Below are 10,082 nucleotides of genomic sequence, written 5' to 3'. Positions count from 1 at the left end.
GGGACGACTCAACGGCAAATAACAACAACAACAACTAGCTAAGTAAACTTGAATTCACTTCACTGTCTTTAAAAGAGAACTAATAGAAAGTGAGATGACTCTTAAGTATGTTTGTTGCTGTTAGGTGTCATTTTGATGTGTGTTTTATTCATTCTTAATTTTCTACTTCTAATTGTACTCTGCACAGTGGTGGTTCAGTGGTAGAACTGACATGCGTGTGGAAGAAATGGATTCAATTACTTTTGAAAGTAGCCAATGAAAACCCTATGATTCAAAACAGTCTGCAACTGGTTATGGGGATGGTACAAGACTAGACAGCATTCCATTGTGCACTGAGTCACCATGAATCAAGGTCCGGTTCGATGACAATTAACAATAGCAAGTGTACTTTATTATATCATCATACACACCATTTCTTGTAATACTTAGTAGAGAGAGAGAGTGCATAAAAAAATCTTTGAGCTTTAAAATTTATTTAAAGAGATTTGATATGCGACATGAAGAACTTCCCAGAACTAATAATACATTGCTCAGAAGGAAGGCTGGACAATCTACTTCTGAAGTGATACCACCTTGGAAACCTAGTCACTGGTTAGGAGAGATTGAAAACAGAAAAAGTTAAATATGGGCTCCATTCTCAAGGAGCTAACACTTTAGGAGGAGAAATAAGAAAGGTCCAGAAATAAATATAATAAGGTAAAAAGTGATTATCTCTTCAGAGATATCACAAAAAAATTCATTTGGGTTAGGTGTTTAAAGATGGATAGGATTTGGACATGCAATAAAGGACAGGCATTTCAAGGAGAGGGGGAAACAGCTGGTTATATTTTCATGAAAATAGGATTAACTATATGACAGGAAATCTTTCAACTAGCGTATCTGGCATTTGAAAACTTCCTGGTTCATTAGTTCTGTAGTCAGCCAATCTAGATAGTGCAGGTTCCAAAATACATGCCTTTCAGCTTGCTTTATCAAGTCAATTAACTGATTAAAGAGGCAGTTGCTAGATTTCCAATTTATTTTCTATTATTTAAAACTAGCAATAGACCAATGAATGTCTTCAAGCTGGTTTTGAGAAAATCTCCTTAGGAATCACGTTATACTATTAATGTATTGACTCTCTGTCTTTGTACAGCCTCTCTAAATAATGGATTTTGCTGTTTCACTTACTCAGTGAAGACCTCCCCACTTTATAAAACAAAGAACTGTAGACTCCATTTCCAACTGGCAGAAATCCCACAAAGAATTGCAAACGTGTCAATGACTTTATTTCTATTCTTTCAGTTCTAAGCAGGGTTAGTTAGCATGCCAAATACATGCGCTAACAATAAAAGCAAGATTAATCCTTACATTGGAATTTTGAAAGTGGAAATTATACATCTGCAGCAAAATTGGCAGATTTGTCAAATCTAGTATCACCCTAGACTCTCTGAAGATAGGTTTGATAATTCTGCCATGTAACGTTTTCTTATATATTGAAAGCAAATATATAAAAATAAGGAGCTCCGGTGATTAAAACATTTGGCTACTAACCAAAAGGTCTGTGGTTTGAACCAGAAGATAAGACAGTTTGCTTCTATAAAAATTTACAGCCTTGGAAATCCTATGGGGCAATTCTATTCCGTCCTGTAGGGTCATTATGAGTCACAACAGACTTGATGGCAGTGGTTGTTTTTTTTTTTTTTTTTAATAACTAAATGAATAAAGTGGCCTCCTCTGGATGAAGAGGAGGGTTTTAGACCCCTTAGGCATATTCATATATTCATATACCTCTCCAGCTCTACTAGTTAGGAAACTAAACTTGTTTCAAGAGAGCCTTCATAGCTTGCTAGTGAATATTCATGAGACACAAACTAGAAGCAAGATGTGTCATGGCAGAACAGCTAAACCTTTCCTTGGAGAAATTCCCAAGATGATTTGAGTACTGTTGGAAGAAGTACTTCTGCACCAAAATATGTAGTGGAAATCCCACCCTTTGCCTATCAGTGTCACATATCTTTAAATATTAATACTAATTATTACATCTTTAAATATTAATAGCAGTCAATTCTGTCTGTACCAGGACCAGCGTCCACTTTAGAATTTATGAGTCCAAAAGTACATTAAGTGCTTTGTAATACTATGTGGAATCACAGAAGCTGTCTGGAAACACATGACCCAGTAGTGATCTCCTGTGAAAACAAAACCAAAACTACCTTCGAAGAGTCGATTTCTCAGTTCAAACTCATAGTGACCCCATAGGACAGGGTAGAACTGCCCATAGCATTTCTAAGGCTGTAATCTGTATGAAGAAGCCCTGGTAGGGGCAATGGTTGAAGTGCTTGGTTACTAAAAGGTCAGCACCTGCTCTGAAGGAGAAAGATGTGGCAGTCTGCTTCCAATGGGATTTTACAGCCTTGGAAACCCTGTGGGGCAGTTCTACTCTGTCCTATGAGATCACTGTGAGTTAGAATTGACTCGATGGCAAAGGGTGTGTACTTTTGGTTTTAATCTTTATGGGAGTAGATTGCCAAATCTTTTCTCCCATGGAACTGCTAGTGTTTCAGAATGCTGACCTTTTGGTTCGCAGCTAAGTGCTTAACCACCACCAGGGCTCCTATCCCCTGCAAAGCAGGTTTTGTTCATTTTTATTAAAGGACTCTCAAAAAAGTCCAGTGTCATATTATGGTAAATTCAGTAAATATTTATGTGGCACTGTCTCTGTGACCTAATGCTGTAACACAAGTACCACAAGTGGATGGCTTTGAAGAACAGAAAAGTATCTTCTCACAGTTCCAAGGCTGAAAGTCCAAATCAAGGTCATGGCCATGCAATTTTCTTCGTTTTCAGTAGGCTCAGGTGTTACTTGGTTCTTGGTTTGTTGGAGATCCTCACATAGCATCTGTCTTCCAATTTCTGAGAGCATATATTTCTAATGTGCTCTTTTTAAAACTCAGAAGTAATTAGGTTTAGGACATACCCTACCCTGATATGATCTTATTAACATAACAAAGAAAAACCTACTCCCAAACAAGATTACATTCCATGTAGAAGAGTTAGAATTCCAACATGTATTTTGGGAGGACTCAATTTAATCCGTAATAGGCACTGTGCCTTCACACACTGTAGGGCCTCATGGAGCACTGAAAGTCATGCTGGGTTTAGAGGAAGAGAGCCTGCCTTTGAATCTCACCTAGTAGTCTTACTCCATTGGACAAATTTGCTAACCTCACTAAGACTGTTTTACATCTCTAAAATGGGTATAGTTATAAAACAGAAAATATATATAGAAATATTGAAATAAGAAATATATGTACCTTGGTTTCTAAACCAAGTATTATGCAGTAAATGCTAGATACTGTTACCATGTTCATCTCATCGTGAGAAGAATTTGTAAGGAATATCCTGAACTTATGAAAGTTGTAAAATTTTAATTCTCAAATGAAACGATAATCTGTCTTTGCTTTGTCATGTTTTGTCAGTTCACTGGCCTATAGTGATGAAAATAGTTTTTTGGTATTTGGCCTCACAGCATGAATTTAAGACAGGTAGAGAATATGAACTATTTGGGATAGTGGAAATCATGTAATTTGGAAGCGTTGGTTCTCTTAGAGTAGATGGTCTGCCCTGTGTTCAGGGACCTCTCATCAGATGGGTGAAAAAAATATGGTTCCTTTGTCATTTTCTCAGCCCTCATGTCAAGCCCTGGTGACTGATCCCAGAGATTAAAAAGATCTTTTTGGCTTTATATGAACATTTACTTTGTGTTCTTTCTGAAGTGTGTCAATTTAGGAAACATCTGAGGAAAGAAATACTCCCAAATTCATTTTCTACCAGTAATAGTGAATTATCTAATATGAACAATGATAAAATAAATTTTTGATATTATGTCGTTTTTGTTTTTGTTTTGTTTTTCAGTAAATGTAATTTAGCATTTAAAAATTATGAAGACAAATTCAGGTATTGGAATTCTAGTGTTAATAACATGGATTTCTGATTAATAAATTAAGTTGATATTGGTGTAATGTTTAAGAGTGAGCATATGCTTTATTTTATTTCAGTTTAAGTCTCTCAGCAAAAATATGTGAGAAAACAGTCCTGAAACGAGTTTTGAAAGAGCTCTGGAAAGTAGTTCTTAACAAAATAGAAAAACAAATTGTTCTTCCTCCTCTGACAGATCAAACTGTAAGTATTTAATTAAGGTTTGGTTATAGTTTCAGTAACTCATCTGATGGTTTTGGATCTGCTAATTTAATCAGTATGGGGCAAGTTTTTAGTTTAAAGTTTGTTCATTTGTTTTTTTAAACAATGACCACTCAGTTTCCTTTCTAAATCAACTTTAAATTGTAGCAATGGTAGTCAATCTACATACATGCTTGGCATTCAAATCTTTGTCTCCTGAAAAAAATATATCAAAGGTCACTTTGTAATGTTCTGTGGTCTATACACACACACACACACACACACATACACATACACATATTTTTTTATTTTTTATACCACAGGGAAATAGAGTATTCCTGTCTTAAATTTTACAGTCTAAGGAAATAAATTCAGGACTGCTCTATGAAAGTGTTTTCACTTTTCCTTCCTGCTTTCATCCATTACTTTGTAGGTTAATAGTGGGGATATCTTTTAGTATATTTGGAGAATGTGATATATCACATAAAGTGAAATAAAAAAGAACCAGAGAGATCAATTGGCAACAAAGTTATAAAGTGCCACGTATCTTAATTCACCTATCCTGGTTTAGGCCAAGAAAAATAACCCTAACAAACACATGTTAAGGAATATTTCAGTGACTGACGAAAATAAGTTGATATAAATAATGGGTAAGTATAAACTAAACTGGAAGCTCTGGTAGCATGATGCCTAAGGTATTTGACTACTAACCAGAAGGCTGGTGGTTCAAACCCACCAGCCACTCCTCGGAAGGAAGGTTGGGCAATCTACTTCCCTAGTGATATACCACCTCAGAAACCCAAGGAAGGGCCACTATGAGTTGGATCCAACTTGTCAGCAGTGAGTTTGGTTTTGGTTTGGTATAAACTAAGCTAAAATACAGATTGACACCATTAATCATGTACATTCAATCCATGTTTATCCAGTGAAATTATATATAGAGGGAAAAACGTTTACTTGTAAAGTGTTCTAAGATACAAAAATGCATGTTTTTTTTTTATTTGCCACCAACTGCCAGATAGTGATAAAATATAAATTACTTAGAGTTTTGCTTAATACTGTGAATGTGTGGTATAGATTTTCACCTACGTATAACCAGAAGAAATAAATTCATAACCTATTGCCATAGAGGTGATTCTGACTCATGTCAATTCCTTGTTGACATGTGTCAGAGTAGACCTGCTTATGGGCTTTTCAATAGCTGACATCTTTCAGAAGTGGATTGCTAGAACTTCCAAGGTGCCTCTGAGTGAATTCAAATCACCACCTTTTAGTTAGTGGTTGAGTGTTTGACAATTTGTGCCACAAAGGGGGAACTCTAGCCTACATGTATGAGTGGCCAAATCACATAAGCACACAGGTAAGCCACCTCTCTAGAAAGATAATTTGCATGACTTTCACACCTAGGAGGCTACTCTCCCCTGTACTGGTACTGGCATCAGCACACACACAGCCCACAGCTTAACTAGTCAGTGCTCATGTAATTGGTCAATAGGGGGATATCAGAATAATCTGGAAGTTGGCTTAGTTTACATGTAAATTTTCCTAGGCGATTGGCTCTGGAGTAGAAGAGTTATAAACTTCAACAGAAGAGAGTTCTCAGTTTGGCTACTGCACAGGCAGGAGCCCTTTTGCCCCTACGTTAAAAAGAGAGGGAAAAAAAAAAAGTGCTTTAACTTAAACTACTTTGTGAAGAGTGCGGAGAGGTGCTCCTTGCATGGCTCTCACGCCTGGCAGACTACCCTCTCCTATGCTGGTAGCTCTACGGGCATCAGCATTGTCTCAGCCCACAATTGTACTCTATTGTATCCTTGTGGGTTTTTTTTTTTTTTTTTGCCTTTTTAGCACCCCCTGAAGGTAGTGGTCAGTCTTACTGAGATCCCAACTAGCTGTCCAATTCATCTTGAAATGTAGCATTTACTGGTTTTGATAACAAATATTTGCATGGGCTTTGACAGCTTTACTCCACTGCTATTTTCACCCATAAGATTTATTATTTTTAATGTACATTTTTTTAAAATATGAGCTTTTTCAAGAATGCAAACATACTATATATGAAATTTCATTTTTGATGTAAGACTTGCCCAGGACAGCTTAACATTTCCTAAATATCTATAATATGTAGCCTTTAGATCTTCAAGTGTGAACACGTATCAGTAAGTCATTTATTCAGTGATTACTCTTTGAGCTTCTAGTATATACCTTACACTGTGAATAGATGCTAGAGATAAAAGGAAGAGCAAAATCAGACTTGGTTGCTGTCTTCATGAACCTTCCAGTCTTTCGTTTCTCAATGAATATAAATAGTGCACTAAAAAAACCTGGAGACTATTACCCCAAGATAACTGATTTTCCTTACTTTTGAAAAAATTCTAAGCCACTGATTAATTTAGCCAAATTTTAGTAATTTTCTAGTCCTACAGACATAGAGTAGGGTGTTTTTTTTGTTTTTGCTTTTTTAGTTAGCACTATTTATTACATAACCAATCATTTTCCCCAGTGAATTGTGCCAAAATTACCAGATAATAAATGTTATATATAGCAGGTATTTCTGGAAGTCTTTTGATTTATAAAAGTATCTGCTTTTGTTGTTTTGACTATTATAGCTTTTATTTGTGGTAAATATAAACATAACAAAACATTTGTTATTTCAACTTTTCTTTATTCTTCCACATGGTTTATTCCAGTGTTTTTCAAACCCTTTTCACACGCGTCTTGGACTTCTTAGGGAAATGCCTCTTGCTGAGAGAGAGGTTAATAGGGCAGGGCTTGGTAGATTGGCCAGGGTTTCAGGAGTGGCAGCTCCACCTTCCTCAGCTCTATATATTTAAGTTATACATAGATTCCTTTTTGGGGCTGTGGAGTAAGGGAGTTGCCTCTGCTGAAAATAAGGAAAAATTAAATATCAGATTAAATTCATTGCTACACGAACTGGCTGGTTAGCATTCATAACTCAGATGTAAGCCTTTGAGAAGTGGGACACCCATGCAGACTTTTGTACTGCCAATATAAATTTTGGCTGAGTCTCTAAATAGATCAAGTAAGGGTATCTGACATACAAGTCATAAATGCAATAAAGAAAATAGGGCAAATTCTCTATAGAATACATGCCTAATACTGAAGAGCTTAAGACTGAACCATCTCTCTCTCTTTCTCTCTGTTTCTAGGGACCCCAGATGATTTTCATTGCAGCTAAAGATCTCGGACAATTATCTAAACTGAAGGTAATAAGAATAAAAACTTACTGGTTTTCCATTAAAGGAAATGAACTAACTACACCTCTGCAAGAAACTATCCTCTGACTACTAATGTTGCCAGCCGGCCCCACATAAGAACATGTTGTCTGTGATTTCACAAGCTGCTTGAAGGATGAAATGGGTCAAAATTACGGACAGAATTGTGCTGTTTTCCCTTTGCCCTGTATTTTCCAGATGGTCAGGGAAACGAGCATTTTAACCTAGTGTTGGAGTATTCAGCATTACTTCTTTTGGAGTCAATTAGAGAACATATTTTCCTTTCCTTCTGAAGGGTCACAGCCTTGAAACCCTTGTGGAGCAGTTCTACCCTGCGCATATGGAGTCACTATGAGTCAGGATCTACTTGACAGCAACGTACAACGATTTTCCTTTCATATACCAAACTAGCAAAAGGAAATACGGCATAGAAATCTAGTCAAATCTAGAGAAGTTTTAAAGACAAGAAATCTAATGTGGGAAAATTAAAGTCAGCAAAGCAGACATTGAATTTGACAGCATGTTCAACCCCATTCATTATAAGTGGAGATTTTTTATCTAAATAAGCTTACCTTTAATTCCACTTGAGATTCTCAAGACTTTAGTATTTTTCAAGGAACCTCAGGCTCTATTCCTCTAAGTTAAAAACTTGATTGGCTAAAACAGATGTTGCTTTTCTTCTGTTTGTATCTATTAAAATATAGTATAGTATCATGTGAAGGGGATGGGTTCCAGACAGATGAACTTGGTTCAAATTCTGCCTCAACTACTTCAACTATATGACATAAGCCAAGGTATTTAACTTTTCTAAGCTTCCTATATTTGCATTTGTAAATGTAGAAAAGTTTAATAGGATTGTTGTGAGATAATGTATGTATTATCCTTGTGTGGCAACTCCAGGAGTTTGCCATCTCTCACTTGTAAAGGAAACTATCTTTCTTTCTCTTCCAGCTGGTAGCTCACATTAGGTGTTACTGAGATGGCTTTGTTTATAGACCACAGAGGAAAGATAATCAATTCTACTATGTAATTATTTACTGAGGTAAAATATGTGCCCTATCATTTGAGTACCCTAGTTTATCATCTGTATTATCTTCTTCCTTAGAAAAATTTAAAAAGCCGATGATCCATCTGTAAGATGCAGCCATCACTGAAATGATTTCTAACCCCACAGGTGTTCAGCACTGTTGTTGGTTGGGAGGGAGGGTACATATCACTGCCAAACTGCTACTGTAGATCAGATCTTGAATCTCCAGCTCTTTCTCTGATTGCCTCCTGGGATTTCTGGTCCCTGCTTTGAAATAGTGTATTGATACAGTGTTTAAGTTGTTCATATGAAACTATGAAGATGAAATGGCACTGTATCTGATTACAAAAGAAATGGCTCTGGCCATGATTTTAGCATCTGTATGATGCTGCATCTCTCTGGGCTTCCAATTCCTGTGGAATGAAGGAGTTTGATATCAGCTAGAACTGTTACAGCTTCAAGTGACAGAAAGTCAATATAAGCAAAAAGCTAATTTATTACTGCATGAAATTTATAGTCCAGGAGTTATCTAGTGCTGCTACAAGAGAAATAACGCACATAAATGGCTTTAACAAAGAGAAATTTATTTTCTCACAACTTAAGAGGCTAGAAGTACAAATTCAGGGCACCAGCTCCAGAGGAAGGCTTTCTGTCTCTGTTAGCTCTGGGAGAAGGTCCCTGTCTCCTCAGCTTCTGTTTCCTGATTCCTTGGAGATTTCCATATGGTTTAGCATCAATCTTAGCCTATGTCTGCTTCTAGCTTGCATTTAATCTTTTATGTCTCAAAAGAGATTGTCTCAAAATATGCCCTATACTAATCCTGTCTAATTAGCATAACAAAGACAATTCATTTTTACAACACATATTTTGAGGGGACACAATTAGATTCATAACAAGGGGTAATGCTGATGTCCATCTTTGTTTGATTAGGGACTCAATGTTACAGGAGTCAGTTACTCACCGTCTCTTAACTCTGCTCTTTGATGTATTGCCATAACAGATCGTCCTTCTTGTTTGAAAGATTATTGTTGCTGCTTTACGCCTTACATCCTTTCTACTTCAAATCTTGTATATTGTACATATCCCAGTCCAAAGTAACCCAGCAAAGTCCACTGATGCCTCATTCTCTCTGATAGAGATGTGCCATCCTTCCCTGAGTCAATCTCTGTGGCTTGGAGAATGAAATGTGCCTATCAACTTAACTCACATATCCACCTCTGCTGGGGATGCAGCCAGCCCTGTCCAAATCATATACACCATGAAGGGAAGAGGGGCTCAGGCTTTCCGAGGGTTTATGCATACAGGGCAGGAAAAATCAGAATCCATTGAAAACATAACACTTTAGGATATTTTACAGGCCCAAATTTCTTAAATTCTGTGAATTCTCTTTCATTTGTAATAACCTAAGAACAAATTATGATTAATAACATCCCAAAGAGTTATTTCATCAACACTTAAATAACCCAAAGGAATAAAAATAAAATTTTCTCATAGGTTGTGGAAAAATAACTTAGTTTTGTACATGTTGTTGTTGTTGTTGTGTGCCGTCGAGTCGGCCCCAACTCCTAGCGACCCCTCCTTGGGTTTCCAAAGCAGTATCACTACGGAAGTAGGATTGCCCAACCTTCCTTCCGAGGAGTGGCTGGTGGGTTTGAACCGCC

General features: G+C 36.8%; 1 protein-coding gene across 1 annotated transcript in view; it reads left to right on the top strand.

Annotated features, from left to right (window-relative positions):
• UNC13C (unc-13 homolog C) overlaps positions 1 to 10,082 on the top strand; it is a 903,686-nt gene that overhangs the window by 713,299 nt on the left and 180,305 nt on the right. Inside the window, exons 26-27 of the mRNA XM_007935152.2 lie at positions 4,041 to 4,164; positions 7,329 to 7,385. Of these exons, the coding sequence (XP_007933343.1) occupies positions 4,041 to 4,164; positions 7,329 to 7,385 (181 nt within the window). The remainder of the gene's footprint in view (positions 1 to 4,040; positions 4,165 to 7,328; positions 7,386 to 10,082) is intronic.

The sequence above is a fragment of the Orycteropus afer genome, unplaced genomic scaffold (genome assembly GCF_000298275.1).
Source record: "Orycteropus afer afer isolate SDZICR_OR568_19922 unplaced genomic scaffold, OryAfe1.0 scaffold00026, whole genome shotgun sequence".
In the NCBI taxonomy this organism is placed as follows: domain Eukaryota; kingdom Metazoa; phylum Chordata; class Mammalia; order Tubulidentata; family Orycteropodidae; genus Orycteropus; species Orycteropus afer.
The sequence above is the reverse complement of the archived record's forward strand: the minus strand, read 5'-3'. Positions and strand labels throughout refer to the sequence as shown.